Consider the following 22,545-nt stretch of genomic DNA (forward strand, 5'->3'; position numbering starts at 1 on the left):
AAAAAAAAAAAAAAAAAGAGAATACAGTATATAATACATATAACATGAAAAATATGTATTAATCGACTATTTATGTTACCAGTAAAAGCTTCCCATTGCTTCCCATCAACAGTAGACTATTAGCAGTTTAGGTTAAAAGGAGTCGAAAGTCGGCCGGGCGCGGTGGCTCAAGCCTGTAATCCCAGCACTTTGGGAGGCCGAGGCGGGTGGATCACGAGGTCAAGAGATCGAGACCATCCTGGTCAACATGGTGAAACCCCGTCTCTACTAAAAAAATACAAAAAATTAGCTGGGCATGGTGGCACGTGCCTGTAATCCCAGCTACTCAGGAGGCTGAGGCAGGAGAATTGCCTGAACCCAGGAGGCGGAGGTTGCGGTGAGCCGAGATCGCGCCATTGCACTCCAGCCTGGGTAACATGAGTGAAACTCCATCTCAAAAAAAAAAAAAAAAAAAAGGAGTCGAAAGTTAAACATGGATTTGCAGCCATGCAGGGGGGTTGGTCCCCCTAACTCTAGTGTTGTTCAAGGATCAAATATACATACATATATATATGTATATATAAAATGTATAAACCACTTTAAAATGTGAAGATAATTAGGTTGCAAATGGGACCAAATATTGTTCACAGGCCCTATAAAAATGATGGCTAACATCTGCTACGATTCATATATGCAATAATATCATTTGCCTAAGGAAAAACTAATAAATGATTTTTTTTTTTATTTCTTCTGGGCTCCTTGGATGTGTGGATAATTTATGGTTCTTTAATTTAAAATAATGTAATATTGTTTAAACCAACACTAAGGTCTTAATATTTGTTTCTTACTATAAAAAATTTTAGGGCAGACGTCCCCAACCTTTTTGGCACCAGGGACTGGTTTCATGAAAGACAATTTTTCCATGGACTTGGACAGAGGGGTGGGAAGGGATGGTTTACTGTATCCTTTATTTATATTACTATGACATTGTAATATATACTGAAATAATTATACAACTCACTATAGTGTAGAATCAGTGGAAGCCCTGAGCTTAGTTTCCTGCAACTAGATGGTCCCCCAGGAGACAGTAACAGATCATCAGGCATTAGATTCTCATAAGGGGCCACAACCTAGATCCCTCACATGTGCAGTTCACAATAGGGTTCGCACTCCTATGAGAATCTGACGCTACCACTGATCTAACAGGACACAGAGCCCAGGCAGTAGTGCAAACAATGGGGAGCAGCTTTAAATACAGATGAAGCTTCACTCTCTCACCCGCCCACCAGTCACCTGCTGCTGTGCGGCCCAGTTCCTAACAGGCTACAGACCGGTACCAGTCTGTGGCCCAGGGGCTGAGGACCCCTGCTTTAGGGCCCTTTAAAACTCACACCAACTATTATCTCCCCAAAAGGGTTGAGAGACAACCATCTTCCTACAGCAACATGTAAATAAATGTGCCCATTTCTAGGCTCCTTGCCAGCACTCTAAGATTCAATCATTTTAATTTCTACCAACTTAATCGAAGAAAAATGGGATCTCCTAACTGTTCTAATTTGCATTTATACCTGGTGATGCGGCTCGGCTCTGTATCACCACCCAAATCTCATGTTGAATTGTGATCCTGAGTGTTGGAGGTAGGGCCTGGTGGGAGGTTATTTGATCATGGCGCTGGTTTCTAATAGTTCAGCACCATCCCCAAGTGCTGCCTCATGAGAGTTCTCACGAGATGTGCTTGTTTAAAAGTGTATAGCATCTCCCCACCCCGCTCCTGTTGCCATGCAAAGAAGCTGCCTGTTTCCCCTTCACCTGCTGCCATGATTTTATGTTTCCTGAGGCCTCCCCAGCCATGCTTCCTATACAGCCTTTGGAACTGTGAATCCAATCTCTCTTCTTCATAAATTCCCAAGTACCACGTAGTTCTTTATAGCAATATGAGAAAGGACTAAGACACCTGACTTACTATTGAAGTTATATTGACCATCTAGATTTCTTCTTTTGTGAACTGCCTGTTCTTTGACTTTGCCATTTTTCTCCTAGGTTGTCTTTCTTATCAATTTCTAAGAAAAGCTCTCACCCTAATAGTACATTGGCACACATGCTGGAAATATTTTCCCAGTCTAGCATATGTCTTTTGTCTTTAGAACAACTCTTAGTCATTAAAAGATATGTAGTAAGAAATGCTCCTCTTCTCCTGTATGGCTTCCAGGTTTCCTTAAGGAAGGCTCTTCCAGATTATATCTCTGTTACTAATTGTTTTTTTCAATGTTCTATTGTCTTTTTACTTTCAAATCTTAACTGAGCTGTAATTTCTGTATGTGATCTAGGATTGAACTTTGTTTCATAAGAGACAACAGCTACTTACACCCAATTTTTTGGTTGTAAGTTCCCTTAAGTTATCTTAAGTTCCCATCTATATTTGCATCTATTACTATACTAGCTCTTCTGTTCCTCTGATCTGCTGGGAGCTCCAGTTCTCGTGGTTGTTTTGAAGGTTCACATTTTTTCCTTTCTGGCAAGATCAAAAGTAGTTCATTTTTCAGATATCCTCTCAGAGCCACATATTCACATCTCCTATCCTGGTCTCCATTTCAGCTCCAATCTGTCTGATGTGACCCCATGACTCACATTAACAACACAGCCCTGAGTGAGTACACAGGCTCTGGAGCTGGCCTGTCTACATTCAAATCCATAACCACACCACCTCCGGCAAGATGCTCATTGTGGAAGCTGAAGTAACTCCATTCTGGAGGCCAATCAGCCCTGCTGACTTCTGATTAACCCCAGTTCCAGGAAGGCCCTCAAGATTTTCAGTTTATCTACTGTTCCTTGTATAAGAGAAGGTACTTATCATGCATCCTCCTCTTAGGTCAAAAAACTGACTTCATTTGTCCTACCCGTCCCTTCTACACCACCCCTTCCCTATGCTATAAGAGCCCTTGGTCTGGGGTGAGGTAATGACGCAGGGATCCATCTCATCTCATGACTTCTTGAAATGTGGCTTCTATTCGTAAGTCCCTAGAAAATGTTTCTTTCTGAGAAGCTGGGTGTCAGTCTCTTTTTTTGGCCTCTTAACTTTCTCAGACTTCAGGGGCAGATTTGCATAGACCGGCCCATTGCAGAACAGAGACCCATTTTGCGCTTCAGTTTCTTCATTTACAAAATGAGGGAAATGAAATCACCTACTTTAAAGGATTGCCCAATGAATTAAATGAGATAGTTTACTTTAAAACATTAGGCTTAGCACATGAATGCGCAACAAATTTAGGTATTTTTATTGTATATGCAAATTAGATTTGATTCAGGATTATCCCTATGCTACTGTCAATGTCACCATCATTCACTCATACAATTTGCTCTCTCCAGTTGAAGAAATGGAGCCATTACTGATAGTCCTGAAAGTATTTATGATGACCCCCTCTGGAAGTTTCAAGCTCTGGGAAAGGCATCTATCATGTGTATCTGCGGGGAAAAAATGAGATTGGAAACTGCTGGTTTACAATAATATCATCATCAACTTAACCTGTAAGTTAGTTTTTAGTCATCTCGTTATCTTTGGTATCTCCCCTGTAAACATCCTTTCCTATTCCATGGGGCCAGCTTCCCCAAACACCTTCCATCACATCACCTCCCCCATTACCATCACCAAAGGTCTGTAATGGATCCACTCCCTACCAGAATATACCAACTCTCCTCCTCCCTGGCTTTCAAAGCCCACAGAACTTGGTCAAACTCAAACTTTGTCCAGTGAGGCCAAGCTCACAAATTATCCTCCAAGTAACTTGACTCCATCTAGCATCAGTCTACATGGTATTATACTCTACTATACTACCAGAAACTTAAGACACATTTTCGTTGGCCAAATATATTAAAGTATTACAATAAAATCAAGAAGAAAGCTACTTTTCCTTCTTTCTGAACATCTACGTAACACTGGCCAACAACAGGCTTACTTGTCCTTTCTCTATGAGTTCTCAAAAGAGCATCACGAGGAAACTGGCCATCTCACCTGTCAGTTTCCTATGCATATCACCAAAGGATAACATTTGTCAGACCCACAAATTCACAACAACCCGGTGCTTTCTCAGATCTCAATCCTAGGCCTCAAATCCCTCTCACCAGGTTTTTCGGTCTGGACCATCTCTTTGTAGAAAGAGACGGAAATCAAACAGGAAGTGGGCCTCAACCAGCAGACACTGCACTGCCTTATCTTCTTACTCTAAACACTGCTTTCCACAAACCTCTTTTAGCTGTGTTGAAGAATTTCCAATGCAAAATGACAACTGGGGGTTTCTTTTGTTTTGAGACAGCTGAACAGGGTTGTCTGGGGCCAGTTCTCAAAAAGAAGAACCTGAGTTACAGGGGAGCAACCATCGTTGGAATGGGGTATCAAGTGGAGAGCACTGGGGCCTAGCAGAGAACCCCTGGAATGATGCCAGGGCAAAAAAAAAAAAAAGAAGGAAACAAGAAGCTGGCAGAGAACAGCTAGGAGCCCTGAGAGACCCGGTATTACTTGAAAGGAGTGGCGGGAATGCTGCTACCACCCCTTGCCCCTGTGGCCAACTGCTGGCACACAAACTGTGGGAGAGCTTTTCTGCCCTCACAAACCCAAACACTGGGTGGAGGCAGCAATTTGGGGACTTCCTGAGGGCATTACATCAGACTACCATTTGTGCCAGGTTGCTCACCTTCCCATGGACCTGGGTGGCAGCAGGCATCATACTAAGAGCACAGCCCTTGGAGGATTGCCTGGGGAAGCTCAGCACTGATGTCTCCTTATCGCCAGAGCCCCTGCAGACCTTCCTTGATACCTGCTGGGACTGCAGCCGCCACACAGGGCTGGCTGGACCCAGCGGAGCTGCAGGGTTCCCAGAGGCCTACCCTCAGGGAGTGCTGCTCCTAAGGGAAGAAAGAGTGCAGCACATCAAGGGGACAGCCCTTGGGACAAAGGAGACCAGAGCATGCACTTTCCTGTGCCCAAAAGCATGGCTTGTGGGCTGAGAGTGACGGTGCCACCTCCAGCAGAGAGAGGGGTGCTGTACTCGGCTCTGCAAGGGAGGCGTATGGTTCCACCCCAGGACCCAGGTGGTCTCAATGCTTGGGCACGGATGTGGAGGGTGGGACTACTCCTCCCCCACCCTCCACCCACTGCTGTGGGCACAGTCGTGGCTACTTCCACAGGTTGGCACATGCACACCAGACAGTGGCCACTCTGGGTTTATTAGGGGCAGCTGCATTTCCACTGGCAGTGTGCCCACTGGGCCAAGACTTACATGAAAGGTGGGACCCCACCCTCTCTACACGAAGCCACAGCATTCCTGTGGCAAAGAGCAGGAGAGCTGCAAATCTGTGTGCTTTGGGTGGAAGGAGGAGGCTCCCTGAAGAAGACAGGTTGGTGGTAAGCCATGGGACAGGTGTCTCTCGTGGCACTCACTACACTGCAGCCTGAGACAGACAGCAATATTCTCGTGTTCTGAATGTCCCTGGCACCAGGACAGGGGTTGTGACAAAGAGGCAGATTGTGCTCCCACCTGCCCAGGCCATGGAGCTGGGACAGCCCCCACGCCTCCCCATGGACAGCTTGGCACCTTCTACAGGCCTCCCCCTGTACCCCCGCCCGTTAGGGCTGCTTGAGCCAATGGAGTATCCAGGAGCAGAACTGGCAGCTCAATTCTGTCCAGCTTAGTCCCTCACTCAGGGGCTGAGCAGGGAGCTCGGGCCACTGTATATTCCACAGACCACTCTACTGCCTGAAAGCAACAGAGCTTCACCCACAAACAAAGGTCACTCATAGATCCATCGGATTCCACTGCAGCTGGCTTTTACCCATAAATACCACCTGCTGTCCTGCACAACCCGACATAAATTCTGCTGCCACAAGTGCAAATCAGCAGAGAACAAGATGAACTTCCTGAGAAGTCCGCCTTCCAGGCCCAGCGGGAGACAGTGAGGAGCCTGCCCACACACCCAGCACATCACTACTGTTACAAGCATTTGAGAAAGCTATCACAAACAGGCCATCTGTAACCAAGAAACTCGGAGTCTTTGCCACTGAAAGCACCCAGAACTGAAGACAAACAACCATATACAACATAGATTATATTCACATTCTCAAAGGAAAAAAAATTCTGCCAAGCTAAAGTAAATTCAAGAATAAAGAAGAGATAGCTTATTCAGATGGGAAGGAAACAGAGTAACAACGCTAGAAGTATTTTTTAAAAAGAAAAAGAAAGCACTGCAACATCCCCAAAGGCTCACACTAACTCTCTAGCAGCAGACTCTAACCAAAATGAAATCCTTGAAATATCAGATAAGGAATTCAAAATACTGATTTTAAATAATCTCGACAAGATCTAAGAGAAAGTGGAAAACCCAACACAACGAAATCAGAACAACACAGGATCTAAATTAAAATTTTACTAGAGATAGTTATTTTTTAGAAAATAAGACAGAGCTTCTAGAAATGAAAAATTCATTGCAAAAATTACAAAATACAGCTGAATGCTTTAACAGCAGATTAGACAAGCAGAAAAGAGAATCTAAGAGCTTAAAGACAGGTTTGAATTAACCCAGTCAGACAAAAGGTATGAAACTCACAGATCTTATAAAACAATTACACAATTGGCACTAAAAAGCAACCAGTTAACAACACTATTCCAGGAATAAAATCTCACATATCAATATTAACTTTGAACATAGACAGATTAAATCCTTTACATAAAAGCTACAGATTGATGAACTGTAGATTTTTTTAAGAAAACGATACAACCATATGTTGTTTACAGAAAATTACTTAACGGATAAAAACAAGGACTCAAGGTAAAAAGCTAGTAAAAGATATTCTACGCAAAAAGAAACCAAAAGTGAGCAGGAGAAGCAATACTGAGATAAAATACACTTCTAAGTCAACAATCATTTTTTAAAAAGACCGTTAAATAATAATAAAGAGATCAATTCAACAAGATATAACCATCCTAAATATAAATGCACCCCACACCAAAGTACTCAGATTCATAAAATAATTACCACTAGACCTAAGAAGAGATAGACAGCAATGTAATAATGAGAGACTTCAACACCTCACTGATACCACTAGAAAGATCGAGACAGAAAATCAACAATAAAACAATGAACTTAAATTGGACTCAGGATTAGATGGACCTAAAAGACATTTAAAGAACATTCTGCTCAACAACCACAGGATATACATTCCTCTTAGTGCATGGAACACTCTCCAGGATAGACCGTATGTTAGGCCACAAAACAAGTCTCAATAAATTTTTAAAAACTGAAATCATATCAACTATCTTCCCAGATGACAGAGGAATAAAACTAGAAATCAATTCCAAGAGGCGCTCTCAAAATTACACAAAGACATGAACATTAAACAACCTGCACCTGAATAACCTTTGGGTCAATGACAAAATTAGGATGAAAATATAAAATATTTTTGGAATGAATATAAATGGAGACACAATACACCAAAACCTCTGGAATACAGCAGAGCAGCGGTAAGAGGGAAGTTTATTGCACTAAATGCCTACATAAAAAAGAAAGATCACAAATTAATGACCTAATGTAACCCTCAAGGCACTAGAAAAAAAAGAACAAACCAAACTGAAACCTCACAGAAGAAACAACTAAGATCAGAGCAGAACTAAATGAAACTGAGACCAAAAAAAAAAAAAAGCAACAAATCAACAAAACAAAGTCAGTTCTTTGAAAAGATAAACAAAATCAAAGGACCAACTACTCAGATTAACCAAAAAAAAAGGAGAGACAATTCAGAAAAACACGTTCAAAAATGAAAGCAGACATTACAACCGATACTACGGCGAGACAAAAGATCATCACAGGCTACTATAAACATCTCTACATTCCAAAACTGAAAAACCTAGAGGAAATGGATATATTCTTGGAAACATAAAACCTCCCAATATTGAATTGGAAAAAACAGAAATCCTGAAAAGTCCAATAACAAGCAGTGAGATTTAACAAGTAATTTAAAAATATCCCAAGAAAAAGCACAGGGCCAGACAGATTCACAGCCAAATTCCACCAAAGGTATAAAGAACTGGTACCAATCCCACTGAAACTGTTCCCTGAAAGAAAGAAAAAAAAATCAAGGAGGAGGGAATCCTCCCTAACTTGCTCTATGAAGCCGGTAACACCTTGATACCAAAGAGAGGCAAGGACACAACAAAAAAGGAAAACTACAGGCCAATATCCCTAATGAATACAGATGCAAAAATCATGGCCTAGAAGATTTAGTACTGTTAACATGACCATACTGCCCAAAGCAATCTGCAGATAAAATGCAATTCTTATCAAAGTACCACTGTCATTTTTCACAGAATTAGAAAAACAATCCTAAAATTCATATGGAGCCGTATAAATATCCAGAGCCTGAATAGTAAAAGCAATACTAAATGAAAAGAGCAAAGCTGGAGGCATCATGTTACCTGACTTCAAATTATACCTGAAGGCAATAGTAATCAAACAGCATGGTACTGATATAAAAATAGGTGCGTAGATCAATGGAACAGAATACTGAATCCAGAGTCAAAGCCGCATACTTAAAACCAATTAATCTTTGACAAAGTTGACAAAAACATAACACTAGGGAAGGGACACCCTGTTCAATAAATGGTGCTGCGAAAACTGGGCAGCTATATGCAGGATGAAACTAGATCCATATCTCTCGCCATATACAAAACTTGGAGGCTTAAATATAAGATCTGAAACTATGAATATTCTAAAAGAAAACCCAGGAAACACTCTCCTGGACACTGGCCTAGACAAAGATTTCATAACTAAAACCTCAAAAACAAATGCAACAAAACAAAAATAGACAAATAAGATGTAATTAGCCTAAAAAGCTTCTGCACAGCAGGGTAAACAGAAAACCTGCAGAATGGGTGAAAATATTTGCAAACTGTGCATCTGACAAAGGGCTAAATCCAGAATCTACAAGGAACTCAAACAATTCAATAAGAAAAAAAGAACCCCTTTGAAAAGAAGGCAAAGGACATGAACAGACATTTCTCTAAAGACATACAAATGGCCAACAAGAATATGTAAAAATGTTCCAGGTCACTAATCATCAGAGAAATGCAAATTAAAACCACAATGAGATACCAACTTATACCCACTGAAATGGCAATCATTAAAAAGTCAAAAAGCAAAAGATGTTGGCAAGAATGTAGAAAAAAAGGAACACTTACATACTGTTGGTGGGAATGTAAATTAGGATATCCTCTATGGAAAACAGTATAGAGATCTACCAAAGAACTAAAAACAGAACTACCATTCCATCCAGCAATCAATCCCACTACTGACTATATACCTGAAGGAAAAAAAAAATCATATCAGAAAGATACCTGCACTCATATGTTTATCACAGCACTATTCAAAATTGCAAAGATATGGAATAAACCTAAGTGTCCATCAATGGATGACTGGATAACAAAAATGTGTGTGTGGGTGTGTGTGTGTAGGAGGGGGGGTGTCCCATTTCATTCTTTTTTATGGCCAAATTCCATGTCTTGGCCATAAAAAACAATCAAATCACATGTTTTGCAGCAATATGAATTGAACAACAGGCCATTATCTAAGTGAAACAACTCAGAAAGAGAACATCAAATACCACGTTCTCATTTATAAGTACGAGCTAAATAATATAGACATATGGACATGGACAGTGGAATAATAGATACTGGAGACTCAGAACGGTTGGGGGTGAGGAATTAGAAATTACCTACTCAGTACAAGGTACATTATTTGGGTGACTAAAAACTCAGATTTACGGCTAAGCAATATATCCATGTAACAAAACTGCACTTGAACTGCCAAATCTATAAAAATATAAAAATTTTAAAAACACAAAACAAAATGACAGACAGAGCTACCACAATAAGCTTCCCTTACAAACTCAAAAGCCTACCTACCATCCTCTTCTAGTTACCGGAAGGTCCCCAGTCATATCATCTCCATGCCATGAACATCCACTGTGGTCAAATCGCATTATTCCAACTGCCTTAGTGAAAGGTCACCATAGACATCCATGTTGCCAAACCCAAGGGCAATGCGTTCTGCTTTTCTGTCTGCCCTGCATCCCCTCCTTCTGGCATCCTCCCTGACCCCACTCCATGTAACCTGGTGCCATCAATCCACTTGGACTCAAATTCTTCACAGAAGCCAAGCGATCCTGACCCAAAAGGTATACCTTTGAGGAAATGAAATGAAACCTAGGAAAGAAGGGGCTGCACCTTTTTCTCTAAGACTGCCAATCCTCAGGACTATTTAACCCTTTAATGTAAGCCTAACGCCAGTGACTACCTTTGACTATGCAGACACACTGTGTTTGGAACCACAGCCAAAACTGGAAAGTACAAAGGAGTAGGAGTGGGAGGAGCACTAAAGGAGATGCGGGGCTGGGAGGGAATGTAAAAACAGGGTTTAAGAAAAATGTGAGAAGGGAGAGTCATCTAAGAAACGTCTTTCAATATCAAATACACATCTACATAATTCTTCATAATGACTATCTGCATAGAATCCACTAGACAGAACTAACCTACTTTTAGCTCATACTAGACATTCAAATTGTTATTATTTTTAACTACTAAAAAAATGTGTATTATGTATTATAAACATTTACAATTTCTAAACATTTATGATTTTTGTATAGGTATATACATATAGCTAGACACAGTCATTTTTGCAAAGTTGGGGAATCGTATTGCCAAGCCAGTAATTTAAGGGTAGTTTTACTTACCCACTGAATAAAAGTTGCCTGTCTTCAGGTCATGCATACAAACAGCACTTGATGACCCGCACCGGGCAATATCCATACTTCCACAGATGTTGATTTTATAAAGAACATTATTTTTGGTATCAACAGCTTCCCATGTATAACTGGAAAGGAAGAAAAACAACTTGTCACTGTCATTGATTCACCAATGATTAAACTCCTCTCTAGTTTTACTCAAGCCACATTTGCTTAAAACTACCACAAACTAGAAGATACACTTTCCTTAGCCAAAAACACTAAAATTCAAGTATGTTAAGTTGCAAAGAAGCCAGGGCAGAAACTACTAACACCATCTGTCTCTTGTTAAATCCACTCTGAAGCTACCTCAGGACTCAAAGATCATTAAAATAAAAATAAAAAAAAAAATCCTATCATTTATTTAAGAACATCAACTCAGATCAGTGTATTAGTCTGTTCTCATACTGCTAATAAAGACATACTCAAGACTGGGTAATTTATAAAAGAGGTTTAATTGACTCATAGTTCAGCATGGCTGGGGAGGCCTCAGGAAACTTACAATCATGGCAGAAGGGGAAGCAAGCGTGTCCTTTTTCAGCAAGGAGATGTGCAGAACAAAAGGGGGAAAGGCCCCTTATAAAATGATTGGATCTCGTGAGAACTCACTCATGATCACGAGAACAGCATGAGGCTTAACTGCCTTCATGATTCAATTACCTCCCACCAAGCCCCTCCCATGACATATGAGGATTATGGGAACTACAATTCAAGATGAGATTGGGGTGGAGACACAGCCAAACCATATCAATCAGTAATTGCTGAAAACTGATGCTGAATATAAGATAGTAATAGCCTTTCCAATCACACCAAAATGCTGAAGCCAAAGGATTTTTAACTATTGTATTAAAAAACTCACAATGACATGAAAGGCAGCTCCACTTCTGCTTTTACCTTTTATAGCTACAGTTTAGATCTCAACTTGAAAGACAGAGCTGTGCAATGAGTCAACCATCAGATTCCAAATCACACAAAATTCACTACACCAAGCATTAATACTCATTGTTCAAACCTCTGGCAAAGCAGATAGTGAGTAACTGCTAATGCACCAAGCAGTATAGTTGGGACAAAGTAGGTGGTTTGCCAGTTCTGTGAAAACAATTATCCCCAATGTCTTCTCTTCCCTTGGAGAATGTTTCATTCATTTTGTAAAATGAGGATCATCTCCTCAGCAAGAGTAAAAACAAAGAAGGAAGTGACTTAAATGTCCTTGCAAAATGCAAAAATAAAGGCCAGGCCAGTTGCTCATGCCTGTAATCCCACTTTGAGAGGCCGAGGCCAGAGGACCACTTGAAGCCAGGAGTTTGAGGCCAGGCTGAGCAACATAGCAAGATCCCATATCTCTACCAAAATTTAAAAAAATTTTTTTTTAATTTTAAATGCAAACACTGTTATTTAACTCAACAGTACTAGTAAAAGGAGGGAAAATAAGTTAAATGAGAATTGCTTAGGCTAGGCCCACAGGAGTTACGGAGTGCCCAGGGGTAAGACCACCATATTTATCTATCAAACAGTGTTATCTACCCTATGCAGTACTCCCCTGAGGACAGAAGCACTCCCTCACAGAAAAAGCCCCACTTCCCACAGCTCCCTTCCACAGTGCACCAAGGCAATGACTCAGCTCAAAACCAACCACCAGGCTGCCCACAACATGCCCATCTTCCATGACTCTGAACTAGTTCCAGCAATGGAGGAGCCATAGCAGCCCTGCTGGGGTCACTGGAAGACAAGACACAGAGAACTCCTAGGTCTGGGAACCCATCAGACCCACCTGCGGAGAAACCAAATCGCATACATAGGCCTTCAAAAGCAGGGAGACCCAGAAGGTCTGATGGCCGCTAAGCGGCTACAAACCTGAAGAACAGGTTGGGGTACTTAGGGGCCCTTCCTTTGGGGCTCCTTGGGGTGTTAATCCTCAACTCAGCTTCTTCATCAAGAACACGGTAAGGGTTATCTCCTAGAGTCAGGATGATTTAAGGACATGACAAAATAACCCAAGTATCAGCGGGCAGAGAGAAAAATCATCAGTAAAGGCTTGTTTCCGTTGCCCTTCATTATCCTTTATTCATGTGTTTCGCAGGTATTTCTTAAGTACTTACTGCGGGAGGCACAGGAGAGTACAGCCATGAACAAAACAGACAAAGAGGCCCTGCCCTCTTGGAGTGTATATTCCAGGTTGCAGGATACAAGATAAACAAGTAAACAAAGACTTGGCTAACTCAGGAAAAATGCTAATCTCTTATTCAGGAGCCATGACTAGTACCTCCAGGACACCAGAGACAAGCTTCAAGATGCAGCAGTGGCATCATTAAAGTATTTCACAATCCTAACACGCATGACAGTAGTGCATAAAGGTGTCATTTAAAATGAGTTAACTGGTAGGAATCAACACTAAAGAGATCCACACAGTACCTAAAATGCTATCCTTTTTTTTTTTTTTAACAGAAATCCACCGTTTTTGCAAAGGGGATATTTAAATAAGGCAAATGTAAAAAGTGTGTGTGCTTGGGGAGCAGAAACAACATTTAAAAAAAGAATAAAATGAGGTATACTGTCCTGATAATCTGGAAATCAGGGTTGCTAGAAAGAAAAGTGTTGCTCTACTCAATTATATTCTTTCCTCCATTTGAATTTCATACTTGTTTTGTCAAGATTTATCAAATGTAGGTGGTTATGGGAGTAGGAAAGGAGGATCCTATGAAAGTACTTAAACACTGACTTCTTTCAGAGGGTTGATTTAACCACTCAACACAAGGCAACCCTCCTCCAGGCCTGGCAACCTCAATGCCATTCAAATCCATCAGCGGCATTTGGGTTTGAGGGCACCAATATCTGAGTTCCTAATCACAACTTTAGAATGAAGAATGGTCACAGCAGATTTCTAAACTTCACTACAAAGACACCTGCAAGCTGTCAGTACTTGAAACATGCTGATGTTTCCATGGACATTATGTCTCCTTTAAAACAAGCTAATGTCTCACGTCGGTAATCCCAACACTTTGGGAGGTTGAGGCAAGTGGATCACTTGAGGTCAGGAGTTCAAGACCAGCCTGACCAATATGGTGAAACCCTGTCTCTAGTGAAAATACAAAAATGAGCGGGGCATGGTGGCGTGCGCCTGTAGTCCCAACTACTTGGGAGGCTGAGGCAGGAATCGCTTGAACTGGGGAGGTAGAGGTTGCTGTGCCACTCCAGCCTTGGTGACAAACAAGACTCCATATTAATGAAAAAACTAATACGCCTAGCCTCTAGTATTCGTAAGAGCTCATAAACAGTCATGTGGTTGAAATAATCTCTCTGAAAATTTATAAGGGCATTCGCAAAACTACTATGTACTCTGGTATGCACCCTGGTTAAACTATCATCTAGATATGCTTCCGCTAAGCATTTTTAAAGACTATTTCATAACAAACTTGTAAATCATATAATTACCTGATATCAAGTTTTAAGAAATCACATGTTTGAAACTAAATGATTCTAAATTTCTTTCCAGATTAAAGGCCAAGCCACGAGCATGGCCTAAGCTAAAATCATTCTTAAAACTAAATTGATATTCAAGTTTAAAAGTACCATGATCACATTATAGAACTGGAGAATGGCTTCAGAAGCAGTGAAATTATTACAGCCTAAATAAAATATATCTTTGAGGAATAATAATTTTTTTGTCTGAAAGTTTTTCTATGAGAAAATTCTCTACCTGAAGTGAACATGTACAGCCAGAACTAGGAAACTATTCCACAACAGTATGGTTCATTTAACCGTCAAGCAAATGACACCATTCAGCTGAGAGTCTCAGAAGCAGCTTACATTCCAGACTAAATTATCTGAGCTTACACAAGTAAAGACGTAAGAAAAAAACCGACAAGGAAAAAAGAGATCAACATATTCAATCAAACAGAAAACTAAACTGTAATATTAAGACTTTAAATGTTAGCAACAAACAAGCTTCTGGAAGAAAGTATCTGCAAGCTGTGTGGAAACACAGTCTACACACACACACACACATACACACACACGAATGTGAATACATTTGCTGAAAGAAAGAACTTCAGGCCAGGAGCAGTGGCTCATGCCTGTAATTCTAGCACTTTGGGAGGCCAAAGTAGGAGGATCATTTGAGGTCAAGAGTTTGAGACCAGTCTGGCCAACATGGTGAAACCCCAACTCTACTTAAAAAATACAAAAATTAGCCAGGTGTGGTGGCGTGTGCCTATAGTCCAGCTACTCAGGAGACTGAGGCAAGAGAATAGCTTGAATCCAGGAGGTGGAGATTGCAGTGAGCTGAGATGCCACCACTGTACTCCAGTCTGGGTGACAGAGTGAGACTCCACCTCAAAAAAAAAAAAAAAAAACCTTCTTTAGCAGGATAGGTAAGAAATGTATTCTATCTCGACTGAAGGAAACCAGCAGGACACAGGGGACACAGGAGGTGGAGCCGGGAGAACTGAAAGGCCCACAAAAGCGGCTTGTCCACTGGAAACAACCCAGGATCGCTGCCCATTGTCCCAGCCTTGCAAAATTCAGTTACCATCCTCAAGGGAGGCAGCCTAATTTCAGTCAGAATCACTCTTCTGGATGCAAAACCATCTGTGCAAGAACCTTGGTTCTTCGAAACCGTTCGTTCTTCAAAACCGTCACTCTGAGACAGAGAATTTTCTAGAAAATATGCAAAAGTAAATACAATCCTTGCTATTCTATGTCATTTTTGAGAGTGTGAAACAGCTAGGCAATGGCCCCTCTCTAATTCTCAAAAAATCCAAATGCTTTCCACAGCCAGCCTGACAGCTGGAGATACACACACGTGCAGCAGCAAGTCCTCCAGACAGTGCTCCCCCACCGAATCCACGGCTCTGGCACTAGCTGCAGTGGCACTTCCTACAGCTCAGTGGTGGCATATTCTGAGGTGTCTGTTACCCCAACAACACCATCACCCTGGGACAGGAATGCCCTCCCTGGATCAACGACTGGCAGATGCAGGATCAGCATCTATCGATGGCTTCAGAAGGATACTGGCCAGTGGCTAAGAATGCATGACAGCAAGGCTCCCACCCACACAGCTAATGTGGGAGCCAAATCTCCCCACAGAGCTTGACACCATTACCCAACCCTCCCAAGTTCCTCAGCTTGAAGCCAAAGATCCCAGGGCTCAGAAGATGAAGAACTTGCCCAACATCACAGAATAACGAAGTGAAGAATAAACCCAGGTAGTGTGAGACCCAGAGGTGAGTCCTTAACCACTTAGGTAAACAGCTTCATTTATTTTCCATTTAAAGAAATGGTTTTAACTTTTCAGAAAACATTTAGTTTTGGTTACAACACAAAAACTGGCAAAACATTCCACAAAACTTTAGCTTAAATCTTGTCACAATAAATGCCATTAAAATGACAGATTCTGTATGGCACGAAGATCTCTGAGTTCCTATTACATTATGTTGCCAACCATCTATACAATTTGATTCAATAAAATGTTAATTATATAGAAAAATTAAAGTCATCCCTTCACAGCACCTTGTAATAACAGATACAAGACCCCCAGTAGATGCCTGAGACCAGGGGTATGGTTTTTCTTCATACATACCTATGTAAGTTTAATTTATAAATTAGTTGTTGTAAAAGATTAACAACAACTAATAATAAAATAGCACAATTATAACTGTAATAAAAGGTATGTAAATGTGGAATCCCTCTCTCAAAATATTTTAATATGTTCAGACTTCAGATGACCACTATCATCAGACTAAAACCTTGGGAGGGGTAACTGCTGATGGGAGGACTGGTTTACAGTCACTCATTTAATAATGGGGATACACTGTCAGAAATGTGTCATGAGGCAATTCTATCACTGCACAAACATCACCGAGTGTATTCACACACATAAATGGTGTCACCTGCTACACACCTAGGCTATATGGCAATTCCTTTTATTTATTTATTTATTTATTTTAAGATGGGGTTTCACCATGTTGGCCAGGCTGGTTTTGAACTCCTGACCTCAGGTGATCCACTCACCTCAGCCACCTAAAGTGCTAGGATTACAGGCGTAAGCCACAGCGCCCGGCTTGCTATATGGTAATTCCTATGGCGCCTAGGCTACAAACCTGCAGAGCATGATGCTGCACTGAATACCACAGGCAACTTCAACGCATGATAAGTATTTGTGTATCTAAACGTATCTAAACATGTAAAAGGTGCAGCAAAAATATGGTATAAAAGATTAAAATGGCATACTTGCCTAAGGCACTTATGAATGAAGCCTGCAGGACTGGAAGTGGCTCTGGGTGAGTCAGTGAGTGAGGTGAGTGGATGTAAAGGCCTCAGACATGACGTGACACTTTTATAAGACTGGTAGCGCAGTGGATTCATTTTTACCAGCATTACCACAGACATGTGACTAAGCACTGTCCTACGGCGTTACAATGGCTACAGCACCAGTAGGCAATAGGAATTGTTCAGCTTCATCATCATCCTCTGGGACCAAGGTCATTTATTCAGACTGTAGTTTATGCAGTCCGTCCTTGACCAAAACACTTCTCTTCTCATTTTTAATGTCATGGATACTTAGTAAAGGCAAAATTCTCAGAGTGGTTGAACGTATCTGAGGACAGCGTCTATGAAAAAGCTGTGAACTGTCTGAAGATTCAGACCACATCACATCACGGTGATGAAGAGATCACATGCTTTTCCTTGCTCAACTTCTTCCCCAAGCCTACACTTCTGCTACTCTATACTCCCAGTCCAGTTCTGCTTTCTCTTCTGCACAGTGTGAACTGCCAAACACCAGAGCATTGCCTTCCACAACCTCTCTCCCCACACCCAACTGGTTTCCATGGAAATAATATCAATTCCCTCAGCCTGCTCCTTCCCACTGGCTGCACTGTCCTTGCTATTTCTGTCCAAGCAGGTTGTGAACTCCACAAACAAGGACCACATGTATATTATCTTCCTCAACTCAGATGCACACTCTCCTTTAATCGGACTACTCAGCTCAGCAGAGTCCAACAGTAAGTGTTATTCACAACTCAGAAATGCTCTACAATCAGACCATCAGGCCCAGCAGGAAACAAGGAGGAGCAGAAGTCACCCACAAGGCAAATGACTTTAGAAGATTTCTGATTTTAAAACGAAGTCCGTGGCTGAAATATACCCTATTTTTTTAATTTAACAAGTGCAATTAATTTAACCATTCGAACCAAGTACCTAATCAGAATCTTCCGCATAAAGAAAGCTCAGATACTATTTTACTCCCGACTGTAATCTCACTGCTTCTGCTGAAACTGTCCTGGAGAACTGCAGTCAGTCCACGTCTGTTCAGCAGCACAGAGGCCCCATTTTAACCTCATTTGCTTGAAATTTCATAATATCCTGAAAGGTATTGGCACATTACCAATGAGAAAGAAGCACACAAATAACAGACTGTCAGCCAACCCAGAGACAGGAGGATATTTCAACTTTCCTGCCACTGTCCCAGCACGGGCCGCATTCAAAACCCACCCTGGTCAAGACGAAACCAATCAAGGGGCAGCAATGAAGAAGTGAATCTAATTCCAGGCCGACATAGCTGCCTGGAGCTCAAAAAGCTTAATACAGAGAGATGCAGAGCCATCTCCACTGAGATTTTTTAAAAGTTTCTTTTTTTATCTATCCAAAAAAGAAAAATAAAAAATTCAAAATACAATGTCATAGGAACACAGCTATATCTTTAAGCTGACATTGCTATCTTAATATGACACCTCTCAGAGTTTTCACATATGCCATTACTGAATGCCTGAAAAACCACAATACCTTGCAAGATGTAATTTGGAGTTCTTTCATTTTAAAAATAGCTAGCATCTACAGTATGCAAAATTCTCTGATCAAAATATATGGTATGCTCAACCCCTTAAAGAAAAAAAATCTTAGAAAACTGGGTTCCTTCCCTTCAACACAAAACATCTACCATGAACCCTCACTCTGTCCCTTCCCTTACTGCCATATATCCAAACTCTCTTAATATATACCTTAGTTTCCTCAGTGCCTGTAAATCTTGGAGTTAACTAATGATCATTTAACTACTAAACATTTTATTACTGGCCTGCAATTAATAATCAGCATATAAAGCAAGATAAAGGCAGGATGGAATCAGTAATAACATAAGTAAGCCTGTGTGAATCTGTAGTTTGGTTTCCTTAAAAGATAGAAACCCAGTTGGTGACATAGAAGGGAAACTCACATAACAAGATATGTGGTCACTAGCTAGAGAAATGTTTTTTGGAGTCTATAGCAAGCAACAAATCTAACATGTTGGAGACAGAGAGAACATGAAGTCTTTCCAACTTGAACATCCAAAAAAGATTTTCCTACTTTGGGCATGCATCCAAGTCCTCTAACAGAATATTCAAGAAATCACCTGGCTCACTACTCCCCCTTATCAGAATCAGACAGTGTTTCAGCTCATACATCAGCATAGGCACCTTCAGAAATCCAGACCAGTCTCCTAAGCTAAGGATCAAGGAAAAAAACAGCAAGGAAGAGGAGCAAGGAAGGAGGCAGGGTTCCCACACTGGACATTGGCAGCAGAATGTCAAGAGCCACTGTCATCAACAACTTTCTGTTGCCCACGCTAAAAGAGAAACAATCCGGCCAGCGCTGTGGCTCACACCTGTAATCCCAGCACTTTGGGAGGCCAAGGCGGGCGGATCGCGAAGTCAGGAGTTCAAGACCATCCTGGCCAAGATCCCTGTCTCTACTAAAAATACAAAAATTAGCTGGGCATGGTGGTCAGTAATCACAGCTACATGGGAGGCTGAGGCAGGGACTTGCTTGAACCTGGGACGCAGAGGTTGCAGTGAGCCAAGATTGTGCCACCACACTCCAACCTGGGAGACAGAGCAAGAATCTGTCTCCATAAAAAAAGAAGAGAAACAATCTGATTTGCATGAAGACTCCTATCCCAAGCTGAAGGCTGGGGAAGCACATGAGTTTGACACAGCACGGCCAGATCTTATACAGGAAGTACTTCACTTCCTATTCTAACAAACCCACAAAGCTGTGGACAAAGATACAGGGTCTACAAACACAAATAAAGACAATCAGGGAAGTGAGAGACGTCAGCCTTTGGTTTTCCCTGAGAGGTATGCAGAGTCTGGAAGGAAGCTCGGGGCATAGAGAGAGACCCAGCTGGAAGTTCTAAGTCAAACATGGCATCGAAGTCGATGTCAGAGCCTAGGGAGCCAGGGCAGGCAATGGGGACTCAACAGTGCTTTTAAAGCCAGCACCATGAGTGAAGGCAACAGCGGTGACCTGGAATAGCTATCCTACGAAAAGTGCCATGAAGGCACCTGGGCCCACTTCCTGCCCTAGCTCTGACCAACAGGCTGTCTCTCAGCTCACAGTCTCTCCCAGGTCAACTTCCTCCACAAAACTTAGCTAGCCCACAAGGTCACTGTGAGGAAAAAAACCACCACCAGGAACACAGAGCTTTCAAGACAGACCATGATCTAAAGCTTTTATCTGAATCGAGAGAGAGAGAGAGTTGGACTGCTTAAAAACTAGGTTTACAAAAAACGGTGAGTTGGCTGGGAGACAGGGGCCTCTGAAAGGAGTGTCGCATGACACTGACAAGGAACTGGAGGGAGAAGCGGGCAGGGCCCTGTCTGGAGGAATCCATGGGGCTGATGAAGACAGAGACACACGCACTCAGCCACACACTCAGATACACACGCTTGCATTCACACACATGCACGCGCCCCACCCCCACTCCCCATACACACACTCAGCTGCCTCCTGGAACTTCTCAGGACAGGCACACAACTCTGGGCCCACCACCCTGCACCATCCACAGCAGAGATGGGTGAGTCCAGAGCTTCCAGCAGAAGAGCCTCAGGGAAGACAGGACAGCTGCCACCACGCCCAACGCCCCCCTCTCCCCCTCCCTGCCACCGACTCTGCCACCAGCTCTCCTCTCCCTCTACATGCCCAGCAAAGTCAAGGCCATGAACTCATGCCGCCTGCTCTAAAGGGGTGACTAAAAAGACAGAAAAGAGAGAAGTGCTGGCATAACTGACACTTCAGGAGCAGAGGCCAGGTGGAGGGAGGGTGCCTCAGGGGAACAATGCGGGTGACTCACTGGAGTCATAGGCTTGCCACTTCTAGGAAACCACTTCTTCAGCATTTCTATTCTGGTGGCTTGGCACTCTTATTTGTGGGCCAGGGAGGGACGCAGGGAGTGTTGGGGGACTTTTTCAAGTACTAAACAGCTGTTTTAAAATATATAACTGATTCTGGAGTAAAGACAACCATACAGATGGCAACAAGTTAATTTTACACACACTCAAAATCCAGTGGCCATCCGCTCTGAAGGAGCGCTCTCCTCCCAGCACACAGCAGGCGTGAAGAAGGCAGCAGCCCTGACTGCAAGGCTCTCCTGAGTTTCCCTCTAAGCCACCCACTGCCCATGAGCGAATGAACTGCAAAGGCCAGCTTTCCCTGTCACACGTTCTTGAAAACAGAGCTCAGGCCAGTATTTCCGCAATCTCCCTTGCTTCCTACACCTCTCCAGGTGAAAGATGACACTCCTAGGATTGGCTTCCTCATCCTAGACAACTCCTGGACAACTTACTGAACAATGGTTGCCCCCAGGGAATCTAAAACCTTGCAAACACACAAAAAATGGGAAAATCCCACCAATGGTCTGCAGCTGGCTAAAAGGCCAGGTTCACAGAGCGCCTGGGATTTTCCTCACCCTGGAAGATTCACAGGGAAGGGCCCCTCTTCCCTGGCTAACACAAATACAAAAATAGGCTTATGACACACTGCTTTCGGCACCTCGAAAACCTAAGCCACAGGACTTTTTTTTTTTTAAAGTTGCACAGCAAGGTGGAATTTATGAAGCACTTTGACACCCAAGCCACTGACCCGCACACTTGTTCTGTTCCCACCTACAACAGCACCCATTCCTCCACCCTCCAGGGAGGCCTGGGGAGGTCTAAGTGAGGACAGGAGCCCCTGAATCGTGTGCAGAAGTTAGCTGGGACTTCCTGACAGGACCATAGGGAAACAGAGAGAACGGCTCTTCTTACCCTGGAACCACGACAGCTCCCTTACTCCCGGCCTCAGACCAAGCCACTGCAGGAAGGGGGGTGACCTCCAGCCCCCACCCAAACTCCACACCTCGAATTATCAAGCTCCTCATTGTTTAGGGGAATCTGAGCCAGGAAGGACTCCTCAAGGCTGCAAACCTCAGAATGGCAGAATTTGGGATACAAAATGGACCCAGAGATCACAGAGCCCAGTGGTTTTGAAACCTTCTTTAACAGTGGAAACCTTTCTTCCTCATCAGGAAGCTTACATGGAGTGCCAATCATGAAACAGATGAAGAAGAAATGCTCTCTGGTTGAGGCAGAGGCCCCAAGACACTAATGGAGAGCTCTGGGAGGCGGAGAAACAGCCTACAGAAATACATCCCTGATGTAAGGCAGCATGTGTAACTTACAGATAAAGCAACTGCTACCACCACAGCACCGATGAACACCGCGGACATGCCAGACTTTGGAAAGCCTCCTAATTCCCACACCTACGTACACACGTGGTTATCATCCTGACTGGACACACACAGGAAGACCTCAGAGGGTCTGTGACTAGCCCAAGGCCTGTGAGGGGAAGAGTCTGGATTCAAAGCCAGAAAAGTGACTTCCAAACTAACTCCCTAATGAGAGGCTTTCGAGAAAGAAAACTAAGTCCCACCTCTCTGGAGGAGGAAAATA

General features: G+C 42.6%; 1 protein-coding gene across 1 annotated transcript in view; it reads right to left on the reverse strand.

Annotated features, from left to right (window-relative positions):
• The window catches only part of IGF2R (insulin like growth factor 2 receptor), a 123,949-nt gene that overhangs the window by 92,056 nt on the left and 9,348 nt on the right, over positions 1-22,545 (reverse strand). The window contains exon 2 of the mRNA XM_032253140.1: positions 10,754-10,893. Within this exon, the coding sequence (XP_032109031.1) occupies positions 10,754-10,893 (140 nt within the window). The remainder of the gene's footprint in view (positions 1-10,753; positions 10,894-22,545) is intronic.

The sequence above is a fragment of the Sapajus apella genome, unplaced genomic scaffold (genome assembly GCF_009761245.1).
Source record: "Sapajus apella isolate SASKATOON/1434 unplaced genomic scaffold, GSC_monkey_1.0 scaffold82, whole genome shotgun sequence".
NCBI classification, from domain to species: domain Eukaryota; kingdom Metazoa; phylum Chordata; class Mammalia; order Primates; family Cebidae; genus Sapajus; species Sapajus apella.